The sequence below is a fragment of the Ylistrum balloti genome, unplaced genomic scaffold, assembly GCF_031769215.1.
Source record: "Ylistrum balloti isolate Yb309-2 unplaced genomic scaffold, AGI_CSIRO_Ybal_v1 Utg370196, whole genome shotgun sequence".
Classification (NCBI taxonomy): Eukaryota; Metazoa; Mollusca; class Bivalvia; order Pectinida; family Pectinidae; genus Ylistrum; species Ylistrum balloti.
Window position 1 is genome coordinate 1,621,462 of NW_026782173.1, and position 20,946 is coordinate 1,642,407.

General features: G+C 35.3%; 1 protein-coding gene across 8 annotated transcripts in view; it reads left to right on the forward strand.

The window, feature by feature from the left end:
* Positions 1 to 20,946, forward strand: part of LOC132551327 (calcium/calmodulin-dependent protein kinase type II delta chain-like) — a 118,870-nt gene that overhangs the window by 33,202 nt on the left and 64,722 nt on the right. For all 8 annotated transcript variants that reach the window (XM_060215453.1, XM_060215454.1, XM_060215455.1 and 5 more), the window contains exons 3-6: positions 643 to 702; positions 7,150 to 7,204; positions 13,082 to 13,147; positions 19,905 to 19,977. In XM_060215453.1, coding sequence (XP_060071436.1) covers positions 643 to 702; positions 7,150 to 7,204; positions 13,082 to 13,147; positions 19,905 to 19,977 — 254 coding nt within the window. The remainder of the gene's footprint in view (positions 1 to 642; positions 703 to 7,149; positions 7,205 to 13,081; positions 13,148 to 19,904; positions 19,978 to 20,946) is intronic.

Consider the following 20,946-nt stretch of genomic DNA (forward strand, 5'->3'; position numbering starts at 1 on the left):
CCTTATGTCGTGTGGGTCTACATTACATTGTATAAGGAGACTGTATATCATGGTTGTTCCTTATGTCATGTAGGTCTACATTACATTGTGTAAGGAGACTGTATATCATTGCAGTTCTACAGTATATTGTAGGAGGAGACTGTCATTGTAATTTGTACATACATTGGAGGTGTATTTAGGCTACAGTAAGTCTTTGAATACCAAATTATGGGATTTTTACTCTGACACATGAGACAGAATTCCTACATAAAGAAATGTATTATTTAAGGTTTATGTTGCTGTCATTAATTCATGATCCATTCCACTGATACTTGTTTTACCACACAAAAGATTGTGTGTCTTGCCTTAATCAATTCATAATATGCTTGACTTTGCATGACTGCTACTACACAGTAAAGCTGAGTTGTAAGTTAGATTGAAGTAGCTAGATGTATTAGTAGTTGTGTGACAGAAGAGCTCCAAGGTTGTAACAATTTGTCAGAAATTGTACTCTAGCAACTATAATATGCTCACAACTATGTATGAAATATTTGAGTATAGACAAGCTGCATGGTGACAATGCAGCAAATCAATTCATTTATTTGTTGATTTTGCTGAAGATAAAACAGATGATGTTTCATCAATTTCTTTTTGTTTTTTCAGATCATCAAAAGCTTGAAAGAGAGGCGAGAATATGTAGACTATTAAAACATCCAAATATAGGTATGTATGTCGATGTTATTGTCAAACTATTCAAAAATAGGTGTGTATGTCAATGTTGTCAAATAATCTGAATATATGTTTATATGTCAATGATATTGTCAAGGGAGGCTTAGCTTATGCTATGGTGCGGCATCCATCCATCATCAGTCAACTTTCCTTTACATAACTTCTTCTAAAGAACCAAAAGTCAAATAGTCATGATATCTGGCTAGTAGCTAGAATCAGATTTGTTGAAATGTTTAAATGACTTCTGCTGAGTTATCAAAAGGTCAATAATCTTGATGGTTCTTGGGATGAAGCCCAACATAGTTTGAGGAAAGAAATGACCTTGATTCATATTCAAGGTTATGATTATAAGGGTCAAATTTGTTAAAACCTGCAAACAACTTCAAATTAACAAAAGTCCTAGAATCATGATATTTGGCTAGTAGTTTCTTGGGATGAACATCAATGATGTAAAATAGAAAAGAAATAGTTTAGGAAAAGTCAACATTCAAGAAACTCAGTCAGTGCTGCATTGTACACATTCACATGTTATTGTAACCTTCCTTACATGTCAAGCAAGGATAGTTTTTTTATGTCACATCAATGTCAGTCATATTTAAAGTCTTCTGTACCATGTATATAAGCAGATATTTGTCTGTGATTTTAAAATCTTATTTTCCAAAAGCAATGAACTATGCACAGATAAGACTTGATTATATTGATTTTTTTTTTTATCTTTCAAAATACATGAAATTGAAAATATAGAACTTGTATGGCTTGGGGCCTTCAAAGATTGTCTATGCACAGATATAGAGCGTGACGTTACGTATAGTTGACTAAACAATCTCTCCATCAGTGTATACTGTAAAATTAGTGAAGACCCTTGCATGCTTACAAAAATCTTATAGTCCCATATTATTTCTCATATAATCTACACAAAGCCATTTAAATCATAAACAAGCGTGGCAGTCATTCTAGAATTTGAAAGTCAAGAAGGTATCATATTGTGATTTGTATTGAAAGGTACTTTGTATGATTGATTAAATCCAAGAGAATGTTATTTTTATTGCAATCTTTATATCATTCTTTAAACGATTAAATTTGACGGTTTGACAGTCTGTTTTAGTCATAACATGTGGTGGGCAGGTACTTGGAAAAAAAGGCAGTACCATCATGTACTGATTTGCTACATATTTTTTTCATTCTGACGATTTTTGTTTTCGTCCACATATAAGTTACATCAGTTGTAAGAAGTTGTGGCTTCTAATCTCGAAAATATGGTATTTTAATAGGCTTGAGTTTCAATTCAATTATTAGTTACATCAAGTATCCCAGACACTGCAGAAATTTAGACAAATCGAAGCAACGTTTCTGCTGTAGAATTGTAGTGTTACATAACATATCTGGTGATTTAGGTCCATTCTGAATGAGCACTAAAAGTCACTTTGGATTAACCAGGAGATCTATTGATGGATATTAGTTTTTGGCTCCAGGGGCCTGAGGGATGGGGCCAAAAAGGGAAAATTTGCAAGTTCTTTAAAATTTTACTCCTCTTACAGGAATGAAATGATATGGTCCAAATTTGGTCGGAAACATTATGGAGTGAAAGTAAATCATTTTGTAGAAATGTAGGGTCTCAGTTCCCTGGGGTGGGATTGGTGGGTTCCAATGGGGGGAAATAGAACAAATTCTTTAAAATCCTTCTTCTGTAGAAATATCAAGATTCTGTCCCATATTGTTTGAAGTATATTTTGGTGAAAGGGAATTTATTTCTTATAAACTGTATGTCTCTGCCCTCTGGGGGTGGGGAAGAACAGTGGAAATAGAAGAAGTTCTTTAATATCATTCTTTTGTGGAAATGCCTAGATTATGTCCAGATTTGGTTAGAAGGACACCAAGTTGAAAAGCACCTAATTTTGTATCAGTCAGAGATGTGGGGCTCAATAGGGGAAATGCAAGTTCTTAAAAATACAAGGATATGAATGTTTGTACAAGTTTAGTCTTCAGGAATTTTTGTGAATGGTGAATCAAACATTTGTTTGACCACTTTACTGAAACCCAATAGGGAAATTATTACAGAAATTATTTGTTATATATTAACTTTTTTTTTCAAATGACTGAATAGCTAGATGAGCCATGCAGACCCCTTGGGCCTCTTGTTCTGGAGTAATTGGTCTTGACTTTGTGATGGTTCCATTGTCATCAACTCCGACATTATTGACATATCATTGTGGTCAATGTGTGAGAATTCATAATTCTTTCAGAGCGCACCTTGTGAAAACAACCTAATTTATTTATCAGCAGCATATGGTTTTGATTGACCAAGTCTATACTAATTGACAACTGCAGAAGTTAAAAAAAATGTTATGTAAATAGGTTATAGTCCTTGGATATCTTATTTATCATCCTTACTCAGTTACTGCATGGAAGGCAGTATAGCATTTCATTGTCATGATTGATGTCAGACTCCAACAAAAAGATTACTCACTGACGTTCTTTGAATAATAGTCATTGATTGGTCAAATATTGGAAATGGCTAAAAGATTATTGTATATATTACTCATCCCTCAATCCTGTTCTTAGGAACACCGATTACATTGTAGGTGTCATTATCCCTAAGGTCAGCCTTGTTATTATCATTCCAACATCCCTTACAACCCGAATCCAATCTTGTTAGGTGTGGTTTGTGTAGAGGATATATCAATGTGCAATTACAGTTTGTTTCATCCTCTGGGGTTGTTTACTATCAATACAAACCAGCAAAGTAACAACTTCTTGTCAACATTACAATCCACATTAAAGGAAGGCTGCTATATCTGTGTCATATAATCCTACATTGAAATATAGAAACATACCATATCTTACAGGGTAATATTGATTAGTAAATGTCACACCATATCATATTGTGTGATATAGAACAAAGCTTGGTGAATGTTGCACCATATCATACAGTCACACCCTGTCATACAGTCACACCGTGTCATACAGTCACACCATATCATACTGTGTGATATAGAACAAAGCTTGGTGAATGTTGCACCATATCATACAGTCACACCATGTCATACAGTCACACCATATCATACTGTGTGATATAGAACAAAGCTTGGTGAATGTTGCACCATATCATACAGTCACACCATATCATACTGTGTGATATAGAACAAAGCTTGGTGAATGTTGCACCATATCATACAGTCACACCATGTCATACAGTCACACCACATCATACTGTGTGATATAGAACAAAGCTTGGTGAATGTTGCACCATATCATACAGTCACACCATGTCATACAGTCACACCATATCATACAGTCACATCATATCATACCGTGTGATATAGAACAAAGCTTGGTGAATGTTGCACCATATCATACAGTCACACCATATCATACAGTCACACCATATCATACAGTGTGATATAGAACAAAGCTTGGTGAATGTTGCACCATATCATACAGTCACACCATGTCATACAGTCACACCATATCATACTGTGTGATATAGAACAAAGCTTGGTGAATGTTGCACCATATCATACATTCACACCATGTCATACAGTCACACCATATCATACAATCACACCATGTCATACAGTCACACCCTGTCATACAGTCACACCATATCATACAGTCACACCATGTCATACAGTCACACCATATCATACAGTCACACCATGTCATACAGTCACACCATATCATACCATGTGATATAGAACAAAGCTTGGTGAATGTTGCACCATATCATACAGTCACACCATATCATACAGTCACACCATATCATACAGTGTGATATAGAACAAAGCTTGGTGAATGTTGCACCATATCATACAGTCACACCATGTCATACAGTCACACCATATCATACTGTGTGATATAGAACAAAGCTTGGTGAATGTTGCACCATATGATACATTCACACCATGTCATACAGTCACACCATGTCATACAGTCACACCATATCATACCGTGTGATATAGAACAAAGCTTGGTGAATGTTGCACCATATCATACAGTCACACCATGTCATACAGTCACACCATATCATACAATCACACCATGTCATACAGTCACACCATGTCATACAGTCACACCATGTCATACAGTCACACCATATCATACAGTGTGATATAGAACAAAGCTTGGTGAATGTTGCACCATATCATACAGTCACACCATGTCATACAGTCACACCCTGTCATACAGTCACACCATATCATACAGTGTGATATAGAACAAAGCTTGGTGAATGTTGCACCATATCATACAGTCACACCATGTCATACAGTCACACCATATCATACAATCACACCATGTCATACAGTCACACCCTGTCATACAGTCACACCCTGTCATACAATCACACCATGTCATACAGTCACACCATATCATACAGTCACACCATATCATACAGTCACACCCTGTCATACAGTCACACCATATCATACAATCACACCCTGTCATACAGTCACACCTTGTCATACAGTCACACCATATCATACAGTCCCACCATGTCATACAGTGTAATATAGAACAAAGCTTGGTGAATGTTGCACCATATCATACAATCACACCATGTCATACAGTCACACCCTGTCATAGTCACACCATGTCATACAGTCACACCATGTCATAGTCACACCATGTCATACAGTCACACCCTGTCATACAGTCACACCTTGTCATACAGTCACACCATATCATACAGTCACACCATATCATACAGTGTAATATAGAACAAAGCTTGGTGAATGTTGCACCATATCATACAATCACACCATGTCATACAGTCACACCCTGTCATAGTCACACCATGTCATACAGTCACACCCTGTCATACAGTCACACCTTGTCATACAGTCACACCATATCATACAATCACACCATATCATACAGTGTAATATAGAACAAAGCTTAATAAATGTCAAAACGTCTCTTACAGTGTACAGAACAACACTTAGTAAATACCACAGATTACAGTGTAATATAGACCAAAGCCCCACACCATGTAGAGTTAAAGATAGTATTACCTCCCCCACACCATGTAGAGTTAAAGATAGTATTACCTCCCCCACACCATGTAGAGTTAAAGATAGTATTACCTCCCCCACACCATGTAGAGTTAAAGATAGTATTACCTCCCCCACACCATGTAGAGTTAAAGATAGTATTACCTCCCCCACACCATGTAGAGTTAAAGATAGTTTATCTCCCCCACACCTTGTAGAGTTAAAGATAGTATTTAACTCCCCAAAGTATTACCTTTCCTACAGCATGTAGAATTGAAAGTAGTATTACCTGCCCTGATACCTTATGGAGTTGAAGATAGTGTTACCTCCCCACAATATTACCTCCCCTACACCATGTGGAGTTGAAGATACATTCACTTCCCCCACACATTGTGAATTTTAAAAATGGCCACAACCCTACCATCCTTATTGAAAGGTTAACACAGCATACAGTTCCTGACTTCTGTGAAGGTGACCAGAATACGGAAAGTACCTTTAGGTGTTGCTTATCTACATGGGTTACAGGTCAGAGTCCAGGAATGTTTGGGTTAATATGTTAATTCACTAGCCCTTTGTGTCATATTGAATAAACACTGGCACATTTTGTTGAAGGAGTTGGTAAACAATTCAAGGTAATGAACTCTTCCCATGGGACATGACTAAACATATCTATGTCAGGCCCGGGACACATGTCACCTCAGGTCTCCCCTTTAACACAGTTCTGTGTATCCTGTATTTAGGATTACCTGAACCAAAACTGGTTCTTAATTTTTGGGTCGATCAGAAATTCAATCTGGGCATCTTGGATGCAGATTAAAATGATTTTTATTACTAACTAGTGAACTAATCTGCAGCATTGAGTCTTTTATACTTTAGTTAGAACTGTTAATGTTTGATGTTAATGTAATGGTTTGTCTGAATCTCATAATTGACAATTAGGTAATGGGAAATTAATCCAAAATTTTTGTCAGAATAACTTAGAAATAAATGCTTGAATTAGGGAAAAAAATCTTAATTGACAGAAATTTGTGAAAATACTGAGGAAGGGGGTTTCTTGGGTCCTGTGGGCGAGTGAGAAATTCATGCGAGTTGTGGCTTTACTATAAGCCCTCTGCTGGGACTTTCTTTATTAAATAGATTATGACTAGAATTAATACTAACTAGAAAATGATAGTAAGTTATTTCAATGGTGACACGATTGTAAAGCGAAAAATTTGTTTTGTTTTATGCAAATACTTTACATGATTGTCCCACAGACAGGAAAAATGGTAGCACTTCAGGAAATGTTAAGGCCCAGGGACCTCTTGTTTTTGATTGCATTTAGTGTTCTAACTTTGAAATGCATTTTTATACCATCAGGAATTTAAAATGTAGTTATGTCCTTAAAACTTACTGTTTAATTCATTTATTGATGTGTATGTTTATGGTAATAATGTTGATTTGTTTGTTTCAGTTCGGTTACATGATAGTATACAGGACGAGGGATTTCACTATCTAGTGTTTGACTTGTAAGTATCCAAAGGATTACCAATGCTGTAATTGTAATTTATTTTGTGAAAAGGTTTAGATAATGTTGTAATAACTTGTGCCCAATGCTGTTGCTGACAATAATGGCAATAAGATATGTTTGAATCAGAATTCAGTTATTACTTTCAAACTTATAGATCTGTAATAATGAAGAAAAATCTCAAGTTGCATCATTACAAAACAAAATGTGACCTGAAAAATACATCCTGATTATAATTGGAATCAGCATACATTTGTAGGCCTCAGGTTATGTAAATTCTTTTAAAATTTTTTGACAGAATTAAGGCTCTTTGTAGGTGGTTCTTAGCTCAAATTCTCATTAGCTGAAAATCCCAATGTCTCCATAATGATAAGCTCTTTTGATACCTTAACTTTAACAAAGAATATAGTGTTTGTTTTACCTGTGTGGACATATGTTCATGCATTCAAATGTTTATGTACTGTTTGTTGATTACATCTTGACAAATATTTAAAGCATGGACATCAAAATCATCATGCAAGTGTACATCAACACCTTAACTTTAACAAAGAATATAGTGTTTGTTTTACCTGTGTGGACATATGTTCATGCATTCAAATGTTTATGTACTGTTTGTTGATTACATCTTGACAAATATTTAAAGCATGGACATCAAAATCATCATGCAAGTGTACATCAACATCATAATCATTAGCAAGAGGTAGCATGTCTCAACAGTCTGACTTTTTACTTCAGTCGCTGAAATTAGCCACAAATTGACAAGTCGACAGTTGTACCTGTGTTGCTTACCTTTCACTTGTTGATTATAACATTGTAAAGTGAATTTAATTTCTGACCATAAGTTGTTGTGTATGTACAATGCTTGTTCCTTGCTCTGTCAAGTTTAATTCTGAAGGCATTTTCTTGGTTATGACAAAGATTGTGGGTCTGTGATGAAACATAGTGCATAGCAGCAATTCATGTTTCTTTATTGGTGATAAGTGATGAAGAAAAGGACTGATTTCTTCCTGTGTTTATATTTGATGGGATAAGTTATGCATATAAAGTACATTTTAGGTGTCAAAATAGCATATGTTGTTGTCAGAAAAGTGCAAAAAAAAGTCCCATGGTGCTGCATAACATTTAATGGCAATACTTATGAATAGAATTTCTACTTCAGTTCAAGTCACTTTCCTAAATGCTGGATGAAAACATTGAATATGTGTGGGCCTGATATCTGGGTGTCCTTCAAAAGTTTTGTGGTGAAAAACATTGTCTACATCAAGGACAATATATATAATCCATATGTTTCAGTGACTGTGTGTCCTCTCATAGTTTGGTTTCATCGCAGTATCTCATGATCTTAATCTAGAAATAGGTCACTACATTTGAAAATAAAATGGGATGAACTGTCCAGTACAGCTTAGTCTTAGGTGATCTGTCTGTGTTACATTTTTCATCTGTTATGAGGTACCTGCTGGGACCGGGCAAATTTGATCAGCTAATAGGTATGATCACAAAAGAGACAATTTCTATTTGAGGTTGATGTTTTTTGTCTGGCTGCAATGAAAGTGCAGACACCAGACTAATGTATTACTTCTCTATCAGTGGTGGCATTCAAATCACTGTCACACGTTGCTTGACAGCTCCATTTCTCAGGAAGTACAAGTGTTTCAGCAGCCAAACTATCTAAATATTATAAAGTGTATAATACTAATCATGACAAAATTGGAGATATGAACAACTCTATGCTAGTTTGGGTAGATTTTGACATTTGGCAGGAACTTTTAATAATTTTCAGATTAACCGTGAATTTAGTTCATGTCTTTAACAATTTAAGAGTTCAGTGTGTAAAATGGATTTTTCAGTGTCTTCCATCAAATATTTTGTCTATTGTTATCAATAGTTGCAACTTCATTTGGACTATTTGCCTCACTTTGATTAGTTAGTGGAAGTGTTTTCAGTTTGGTTAAAAGATCTGTGATAAAGTACTTAAAGGAGAGGCACTGACATCTCCTTGGTTAGTTTACTACCTAATTAGCAGTAAATTAACTGTTGAATGTTTCAACCCTTTGTTGCCATGTGTTTGGCACTATTTTGAACCCCACCCACCAGTGACATAAGATGGAAGGGTGACAGATAGTGTGGTGTTAATGGACATCTCTTATACAGCTCTAGGCAGGCTGGAGGAGGATGTAACGTGTGAAGGAATCAAAGCGGATCATACTTGAGATGTGTTAAAATGATTATGTCACAAATGTTTTAAGTTTTAGTGTGGTGTAATGGAGCATCTATATAGCAATCATACCTTGATACTACCAGTGTTTTCTGTGGAGTGCTGTGATTAACCAGCAATATCAAAATAAAACCATAACGCTATTTGCTAAAGCATTCATTACATATATTTACATCTGAAAAGACGAGAGATGCTATATTTAGATATTTATTTAGCTTCCGAACAAAGGTGTGTTTATGAAGCCCTTGGTCTGCAGTCAGTGTTGTCACAGTAAGATACATAGACATCACAACAATGATCACATGACCAAATTCTGTTATAGTTGGATAACACATGCAGTACTTGTGTGGTCAGTAATAGGTTTGCTGTATTCTAGATTTTCAGAAATTTATTGTGATTATAAGAGCCCTATTTGTGTAGGTTTAATTTTGTAAAAAATGAGTTGACAAGTCCTGTAATTACTAAAGGAGGAAACAGCTGTATGATGCTGTATAATTCATTGTTTTGCTCTGATGTTTCTAATTCTAAATTTGTATTAAAATTTGCATTTATGTTTGTCTTTCGCAGTTGTACAATTTTTGTACAGAATGGCAACATCAGCTATTGATCAAATTCCAGCAGCCTGTTCACTGCCCTGCCTTATACTGTACAATTATATTTGTTCTGTGTCCTGTCTTTGTTTGTATTGGAATAAAACCAATTTGTAACATATTACAAGAATACCTGTCCTGTGTTAATTTACAATTACACCTACACTATTTGACTTCAACTTCATCTATCTGGATGTATCATGTGACCTCTACTCCCACAGTATTTGATACTTACGATCACCTTTGTCAAGCATCATGTGTCTGTAAACTTGCAGGAGAGGCCTGAAGGGCAGAGGTAAAGGTATCAAATTTACTCAAATTTCAAAAATCAACTCAACACCCAGATATGTCAGAATCAAATGCTCTTTATGGATGGAAGCATCTTAAGGTGCTTTACCAAAATTGTGAATTCAATGGTCCCAGGGTCTCACAATTCCCCATGGGGAGTGGTCAAGTTCAAAGTTTACTGTAGCTTACATAGGAAAAGTATATTTTTGAGCATATTTGTTTAATTTTCATTGGAAATATTTCAAACTTGGTTAAAATTATAAACAAAGGATGATAGCTTGATGGTATGCTTATACTGATTCTGGCTGACCCCCAGGGGCTGCTTGGTAGGGCCAAAAGGGGTTAAACTGAGTCGGATTTCAGAAAATTTCTGCTCAACTCCCAGATATAATAGAATCAGATGTTTTTCGTGGATTGAAAGATCTTAAAGTGCTTTACCAAGATTGTGAATTTTATGGCCCAAGAGTCTCAAATTTGCATTTAACATTGTTTAATTCTCATTGGAAGTAACTGTGTAAAATTATTACTATAGAATGACAGTTTTCATGGCATGCACAATTTCTTTTTTCTCAACACTTGAAAACTGCTTACTCTTTATCCTTTATATTCAATATTGCATATCTCAGGTGACTGTCAAGGCCGCTAGGCCTCTTATTCAATATATGTCAACAATCTATATACACACATTATTTCCTAATAAAGATTCTGTAGCATGATCACTCAATATCCACATTCTTCAACAAATTTATTCACCATTTCTATATTCACATTCTTATTGTGTGAATTTGTGAATTTTTAGGAATTCTAAGGCACATGATAAACCCTGTTAAGTTAATTAACAGTGTTGAGCCCTTAATTCTGACCTCCTATTTGTTATTGTTAACATGCATCATGAGGTGCATCGGCATTATTGAACCCAGCACTAATAAGGTCAGGGTTTTTGTTTGTGATTGATGAGATATTATTGATTTTCTGAAACCAAGGTCAGTTGTTATATTTCCTATCATGGTACAAAGATTGTGATTATATTGTTGGCTTGAATAAAACATTCACAACAAAAAGCACCCATTTACATGAAATTATAATACATTCATAGAGACAGTGTAAACAAGGTCAGACAGGACTGTGTGGAATGATAAATATGGGTAGGTCATGTTAGATCTGTGATAGATTGATGGTAACATTTTCTGTACATTTGTCTGGGTAAGCCAGTGTTAAATAAAAAACACATCAGTTTCATTCTAGACAAACAGTTACATCTGTAACTATAATTATAATTATTGGTGGAGTCACTGTAGTTATAGCTGTAATTATTGGCGAGTCACTGTAGTTATAGCTGTAGTGATTGGTGGAGTCACACTGTAGTTATAGCTGTAATTATTGGCGAGTCACTGTAGTTATAGCTGTAGTGATTGGTGGAGTCCCACTGTAGTTATAGCTGTAATTATTGGCGAGTCACTGTAGTTATAGCTGTAATTATTGGCGAGTCACTGTAGTTATAGTTGTAGTGATTGGTGGAGTCACACTGTAGTTATAGCTGTAATGATTGGTGGAGTCACACTGTAGTTATAGCTGTAGTGATTGATGGAGTCCCACTGTAGTTATAGCTGTAATGATTGGTGGAGTCACACTGTAGTTATAGCTGTAATGATTGGTGGAGTCACACTGTAGTTATAGCTGTAGTGATTGGTGGAGTCACACTGTAGTTATAGCTGTAGTGATTGGTGGAGTCCCACTGTAGTTATAGCTGTAATTATTGGCGAGTCACACTGTAGTTATAGCTGTAATTATTGGCGAGTCACTGTAGTTATAGCTGTAGTGATTGGTGGAGTCACACTGTAGTTATAGCTGTAGTGATTGGTGGAGTCACACTGTAGTTATAGCTGTAATGATTGGTGGAGTCACACTGTAGTTATAGCTGTAGTGATTGATGGAGTCCCACTGTAGTTATAGCTGTAATGATTGGTGGAGTCACACTGTAGTTATAGCTGTAATGATTGGTGGAGTCCCACTGTAGTTATAGCTGTAATGATTGGTGGAGTCACACTGTAGTTATAGCTGTAATGATTGGTGGAGTCACACTGTAGTTATAGCTGTAATGATTGGTGGAGTCACACTGTAGTTATAGCTGTAATGACTGGTGGAGTCACACTGTAGTTATAGCGGTAGTGATTGGTGGAGTCACACTGTAGTTATAGCGGTAGTGATTGGTGGAGTCACACTGTAGTTATAGCTGTAGTGATTGGTGGAGTCACACTGTAGTTATAGCTGTAGTGATTGATGGAGTCCCACTGTAGTTATAGCTGTAATGATTGGTATAGTCATATTATAGTGTTTGGTTTAGCAATCACTTTCTTGGTGTTCAGGTGATGGAAAATTGGAGTTGATTTATATTTTAAAGCAGTTTTCATTGGGTTGCTTCTATCAGGGGTTTTGATAAGTAAATGAGGAATCCTTATAGAACTTACATAATAGATTTTTCTTCTGAAAATTATCTGTTGAGAGATTGTGATGTTTAATGTTGTGCCAGGTCTACTGTCTGACTCTGGCTTGGTGCGATGTTGACATAGCTGAGCATGACACTTTTCCTAGTTCTCAGGAGGCTTCTGCAAAAGCTTGAAAGCAGATATCCTGGTCACATTGATGAGATTACTACCATATATTCAATTTAAAACCCAGAGGTGGCAATGTTTCTGTTTCTGAAAATATGAGGGGAAAATATCTATTGTATATTCCTCTAGAGAACATGTTGTGTTGACTTCATGTTGAATTAATTGTATTTCAGGGTAACAGGAGGCGAATTGTTTGAAGACATTGTAGCCAGGGAATTTTACAGTGAGGCAGATGCAAGGTAAGCAGGATAATACTGGAATAAGCATGCACATGTTTAGTTGCACACACAAGCCCATCATAAAAAACACAAAAACTGGGAGGAAATCACTGAAAAAGGCAAGTTTTAATATCAGGATTATCTTAAAGTAAAAGGAAGGTCAAAATCAGAAATATCTTACACAGTAAGGGAGAGATTAAATACCAGGAATATCTTACTCTGTAAAGGGGACATAAAATACCAGGAATATCTTACTCTGTAAAGGGGACATTAAATACCAGGAATATCTTACTCTGTAAAAGGGACATTAAATACCAGGAATGTCTTACTCTGTAAAAGGGACATTAAATACCAGGAATATCTTACTCTGTAAAAGGGACATTAAATACCAGGAATATCTTACTCTGTAAAGGGGACATTAAATACCAGGAATATCTTACTCTGTAAAGGGGACATTAAATACCAGGAATATCTTACTCTGTAAAGGGGACATTAAATACCAGGAATATCTTACTCTGTAAAGGGGACATTAAATACCACTCTGTAAAAGGGAATACCAGGAATATCTTACTCTGTAAAGGGGACATTAAATACCAGGAATATCTTACTCTGTAAAGGGGACATTAAATACCAGGAATATCTTACTCTGTAAAGGGGACATTAAATACCAGGAATGTCTTACTCTGTAAAGGGGACATTAAATACCAGGAATATCTTACTCTGTAAAGGGGACATTAAATACCAGGAATATCTTACTCTGTAAAGGGGACATTAAATACCAGGAATATCTTACTCTGTAAAGGGGACATTAAATACCAGGAATATCTTACTCTGTAAAGGGGACATTAAATACCAGGAATATCTTACTCTGTAAAGGGGACATTAAATACCAGGAATATCTTACTCTGTAAAGGGGACATTAAATACCAGGAATATCTTACTAAAGGGGACATTAAATACCAGGAATATCTTACTCTGTAAAGGGGACATTAAATACCTGTAAAGGGGAATATCTTACTCTGTAAAGGGGACATTAAATACCAGGAATATCTTACTCTGTAAAGGGGACATTAAATACCAGGAATATCTTACTCTGTAAAGGGGACATTAAATACCAGGAATATCTTACTCTGTAAAGGGGACATTAAATACCAGGAATATCTTACTCTGTAAAGGGGACATTAAATACCAGGAATATCTAAATACTCTGTAAAGGGGACATTAAATACCAGGAATATCTTACTCTGTAAAGGGGACATTAAATACCAGGAATATCTTACTCTGTAAAGGGGACATTAAATACCAGGAATATCTTACTCTGTAAAGGGGACATTAAATACCAGGAATATCTTACTCTGTAAAGGGGACATTAAATACCAGGAATATCTTACTCTGTAAAGGGGACATTAAATACCAGGAATAAATCTTACTCTGTAAAGGGGACATTAAATACCAGGAATATCTTACTCTGTAAAGGGGACATTAAATACCAGGAATTTCTTACTCTGTAAAGGGGACATTAAATACCAGGAATATCTTACTCTGTAAAGGGGACATTAAATACCAGGAATATCTTACTCTGTAAAGGGGACATTAAATACCAGGAATATCTTACTCTGTAAAGGGGACATTAAATACCAGGAATATCTTACTCTGTAAAGGGGACATTAAATACCAGGAAATACTCTGTCTTACCAGGAATATCTTACTCTGTAAAGGGGACATTAAATACTAGGAATATCTTACACATTAAAGGGGACATTAAATACCAGGAATATCTTACTCTGTAAAGGGGACATTAAATACCAGGAATATCTTACTCTGTAAAGGGGACATTAAATACCAGGAATATCTTACTCTGTAAAGGGGACATTAAATACCAGGAATGTCTTACTCTGTAAAGGGGACATTAAATACCAGGAATATCTTACTCTGTAAAGGGGACATTAAATACCAGGAATATCTTACTCTGTAAAGGGGACATTAAATACTCTGTGTAAAGGGGACATTAAATACCAGGAATATCTTTCTGTAAAGGGGACATTAAATACCAGGAATGTCTTACTCTGTAAAGGGGACATTAAATACCAGGAATATCTTACTCTGTAAAGGGGACATTAAATACCAGGAATATCTTACTCTGTAAAGGGGACATTAAATACAAGGAATATCTTACTCTGTAAAGGGGACATTAAATACCAGGAATATCTTACTCTGTAAAGGGGACATTAAATACCAGGAATATCTTACTCTGTAAAGGGGACATTAAATACCAGGAATATCTTACTCTGTAAAGGGGACATTAAATACCAGGAATATCTTACTCTGTAAAGGGAATATCTTACTCTGACATAAAGGGGACATTAAATACCAGGAATATCTTACTCTGTAAAGGGGACATTAAATACTAGGAATATCTTACTCTGTAAAGGGGACATTAAATACCAGGAATATCTTACTCTGTAAAGGGGACATTAAATACCAGGAATATCTTACTCTGTAAAGGGGACATTAAATACCAGGAATATCTTACTCTGTAAAGGGGACATTAAATACCAGGAATATCTTACTCTGTAAAGGGGACATTAAATACCAGGAATATCTGTAAAGGGGACATTAAATACCAGGAATATCTTACTCTGTAAAGGGGACATTAAATACCAGGAATATCTTACTCTGTAAAAGGGACATTAAATACCAGGAATATCTTACTCTGTAAAGGGGACATTAAATACCAGGAATGTCTTTCTCTGTAAAGGGGACATTAAATACCAGGAATATCTTACTCTGTAAAGGGGACATTAAATACCAGGAATGTCTTACTCTGTAAAGGGGACATTAAATACCAGGAATATCTTACTCTGTAAAGGGGACATTAAATACCAGGAATGTCTTACTCTGTAAAGGGGACATTAAATACCAGGAATATCTTACTCTGTAAAGGGGACATTAAATACCAGGAATAAAGGGGACATTAAATCAGGAATATCTTACTCTGTAAAGGGGACATTAAATACCAGGAATATCTTACTCTGTAAAGGGGACATTAAATACCAGGAATATCTTACTCTGTAAAGGGGACATTAAATACCAGGAATATCTTACTCTGTAAAGGGGACATTAAATACTAGGAATATCTTACTCTGTAAAGGGGACATTAAATACCAGGAATATCTTACTCTGTAAAGGGGACATTAAATACCAGGAATGTCTTACTCTGTAAAAGGGACATTAAATACTAGGAATATCTTACACATTAAAGGGGAGATAAAATATTAGGATTATCTTACTCTGTAGAGGAGAGTCTAAACAAAAATATGGGAGATAGAAAGTTTCCTGTAATCAAGAGAAGCATTGAGGAAAGCAGAAGAGTTTGATGTTAATAGAGGCATTATTTTAGATTGATTTTTTTGGAAGTTATTCAAATGCTTGATATTGAAATAAATAACATGCTTGATTGAGATCAGAAGCAATTCATTTTAGTGATTTTTTGAAAATTTTTGGGGCATGCACTGTTAAAAGACATTTTATAGGTTTCAAGCAGTGAAATTTGGTTTTGGATTCATTTGCAGATAACTCATCAAAGCTACCAAAATCCAATATCTCTGTTTAAAATGCCTTTTACTGCATATAAATGGCTAGCAGTGATCAACATTCAACTAACTTCTTATTGATTTTGTTATTGTCATTAATAAAACATCCAGAACTTTCAAAATCTATTTCAGCAAGATATTTATTTTGATGATAGATGAGGGTTTATGAATTTCCATATCCTTGCATTTTCTATACTCATGCCACCAAAGTAAGGAGTGTGTCCTATTGATTGTTACATAGAATCTATATTCAGCACTTGGTTCAAATAGATTTAGTTTGGCTTATGAAATTGTTTGAATTGAGCATGGACACCAAACTCAGTTGGGATCAGGACATCAACAGATAGTTGTGTAGGGTACCAAGGGAAAACATTTAATTTAGCAAGGGAATATATTAAAGGGAAATATCCTTAAGAGCCATCAACCTGAACTTTTGATATGATTAAAGTTTCCATGTACAGCATGTATAAAGATATGCTGAGGGAGTTGTGAAATATTGAACTAGAAGCTGTCACATGCTATAAAGATGGAAATTTACTTATGGGGGAATTTACACTAAATATGCAGAAGTAATTTAGCTGCGTAAATTTCTTCCATGCATTTATTTGTGACATATTTCTTACTTATCAAAATATACATTAGATATGCAAAGCTTCATTGATCTTGAAATTGACCTTGTATGTACAGTTTGCTTATTGAAGTCGTGAAATTAACCCCCAGTGGAAATAAGCACAATTACAGTATTATATTCTAAAGTAGATGTCATTATAGGGAAGTGTGTACCTAATCCTCCAGAGTAAGATAACACTATCATCTCAGACTCCAAGGGGAACTTGCTCTTCCAGATCATCAATAAACTTGTAATCATTTTAATGATACTGACAGAATGTGAGAATTTCTAAACTTGTTAATTTATTGTTCATGGATTTAATTGATTTTTTACTTCAGTTACTTCATACCGGTTTGAACTTTTGTGAAAATTCAGATTCTATACAATAAAGTAGGTGGGCTGAAACAATTTATGAGCAAGTGTGTAGGACTAGGATAAAAAATAACCCCAACAGATGAGCTGGAACAAACAGAACAAATAGGTTGAATCAAAAACAGCAGTAGGTAGACTGAAACAAACTATGAGCCAATGGGCAAGATTTTTAAAAGAAATGAGAGGAATCAAAGCAATAATAAGTAGGCTGAAAGTCAATTTAGCAAGTGGACAGGATCAAAGCAACAATAGATGGGCTGAAACAAACTAGGAATCATTGTGTGGGATCAAAAAATGACAGGTGGGCTGAAACACACTATGAGCAAATAGGAAGGGTAAACTGAAAGCAAGTAGGTAGGACTAGGATAAAAAAACAACATTACACAAGCTGAAACAAACTACAAGGCCATTAATAGCATAAAAATAACAGAAGTTGGGGTTTAAAAAGCCATGTGTTAATGCATGTGATCGAAAGCAACAATACATAGGAACTAAATCAAACAGTGGACAAGGGGGCAGATAAAACAGCAATAGGAGGCAGGATTACAGAAAAAGTGGGCAAGTAAATGTAAATGTAGGGTAAAAACAGAAATGCATATGAGCTGAAACTAACTTTAAAGGATACAACAAGCTGAAAAAAGATAAAGTTGTGGGTACAACATAAAAAATCGCTGAAAAACAAGAGATGGACTGAAGCAATCTCAGCTGTAAGGTACAACAAAAACTTCAATTGGTGAGCAGAAAATACAGTCACCTGCATGCTGAGATAAATGTAACATTTGGTAATTGTTTTGATTCAAAAATAAACAATGTGGTGCAATGACAATAAAATTATGTGCATGTGTGAGTGAATTAAACATTTCCACTTTTCAGTCACTGTATTCAGCAAATCTTAGAAGGTGTAAACCATTGTCATCATCATGTTGTAATCCATCGTGACTTAAAGGTGGGTGAGCTGACTTTTCTCTGAGTGAAGTTTGGCTGTCAGTCATCTGCCTGCCTAGTGATTTGTCAGTAGTCTGTGGTCAGTTGGCTCGCCAGTGTTATCAGTAGCTATAGTCCACTGACGGTTTGCTCCGCCTGGTCAGCTAAGCCTAAATTCTGTGCAGTACTCATCCATATTGTCTCTCATACAGTCCTTTTGTGCATGGCTTATTATATTTATACATAGAACAGTTCTGTCTGAAAAAATGCTCCTTGGTGCTTCATAGCTGAGATCTAAATACCAGAAACCAAAAATATTCTACACTTAAACAATAACCTAGTCAATATCTTTGTAGTATGTACTACTAATCAGGTTTGTTAAAGAAGTCTCAGTATTTTCTCCAACATATAATTACAATATTGAGTGAAAAGGACTTTTGAGTGAGGAAGTTTTTGAGTGTCTATGGAAACATCACTAGGAAAAACTGTGAATGATTGTAAACTAGTTGACTAAATAAATAAGGAAGACATTATATCTTGAGTTAAGAGGGATAGGATTTCCAGGCGGTACTTTGAATATTAGACCATCTATGTCAGCAAGCAGATTTTAAAAAGTGATTCTGTCAACAGGCAGTAGGGAAAGTTAAATTTAGTCTGTCCATAGGAATTACAGGAAGTTTGATTTAGTCTATCTACAGGCAGTACAGGAAGTTTGATTTAGTCCATCCACAGGCGGTATGGAAAGTTAAATTTAGTCCGTCCACAGGCAGTACAGGCAGATAGATTTAGTCCATCTTTAAGGTGTATGAAGGTTTTATTTAGTCCCTCTACAGGTAATACATAAGCCAACTATAGACATTACGGGAAGTTTAATTATTCAGTCTAGAGGCAATAGGGAAAGTTAAATTTAGTCCATGTAGAGGTAGTATAAAATGTTTAATTTAGTATATCTGCAGGCAATTCTTGAAGTGAAATTTAGTCCATCCACAGGCAGTATGGAAAGCTAAATTTAGTCCGTCCACAGGCAGTACAGAAGGTTAAATTTAATCCCTCAACAGAATGTCTGGCCCATCTACAGAATACATTGTGTGGTTTATATGTCATTTGATCATTAGCCAGCTAAATACAGTATGGAGTATTTTTGGAATACTAAATAAAAGGATTGTATGGTAGGATCCTTTAGATTAACAGTAAAAAGTGTGTTTGTATGGCCTTAGTCCACTAATGACACAATATTTAGTGTATATTTTAGGATCGTTTCTTTGTTTTCATATTTCAGTCACTGCATGCAGCAAATTTTAGAGAGTGTTAACTATTGTCACCAACATGGAATAGTCCACAGGGATTTAAAGGTGAGTGAGAATAGATACCATTGACCAGTCTGTGTCAGAAGGATCCCTGAGTTTAGGACAATAGAGAGTGAGGTATAACATCATTTGTTATCTCCTTTTTTTTTAAGTCATTATATTATACTCTTTGTTAGCATTTCAAGATTTTTGTGAGTACTAAGTAAGTACCATGTAGGTAATGTCACCTTCAACAAATTATGTTTGAAAATGCTGTTGAAACAGTTATTCAAAGTTATTCAGATACTAAAAAGCACTCAGTGAAGTTAATAGATATTTGTGTGTTAATTAGGCTAACCACAACTTGTGTCAATTAAAGTTTGAAAATTAAGAAATAGTAACTTTTGTATTAGCTATTGTTGTACATGTCAGTTGTTCAACTCATTGACAATGCAAGTGAAAGAAAATATATTAAAGAGAGTTGAAGACATATTTATTGAGGGGTTGGAGTAGGAAGGTGTTAGAAATGAGAAATAGAACTTTAAAGTTGATTTTACTACTAATACCAGTGTTGAGGTGCATCCCATCATATCTAAACTGCTTTTTCCCCATGTTGTCATGTAACCTCAGTCATCAGTGACATCTGCTGTATGTGTATCCTGGCTAATACATTGATATTGAAATCGTGGGTGTTGCTATCTAATTCTCCTTTGTCATGCTTGTTGGTCATAATATCAGCTCTAGCTACTTGTTTCCTTCCATTGAATATTGCCACATTATGCAAGCTTAAATGATATATTATCAAATCGCTTTTTGTCTATGGTCTGTCTATCAATCCATTAGTATCAATCTGTCTGGTAACTATTGTTTGTGATCTTTTCTTCCAAAACTCTCAAAAGATCTTCTTGAAAGTCCATCGACATAATCGGTTTGATTCTTGTTTAGTGATCACAGTTTCATTTAAATGCTTTAAATGCTTTAAGCATCAGTGTGACCTTGAATCAATTATATTAAGCATGGTGATTGAGCTGCAGT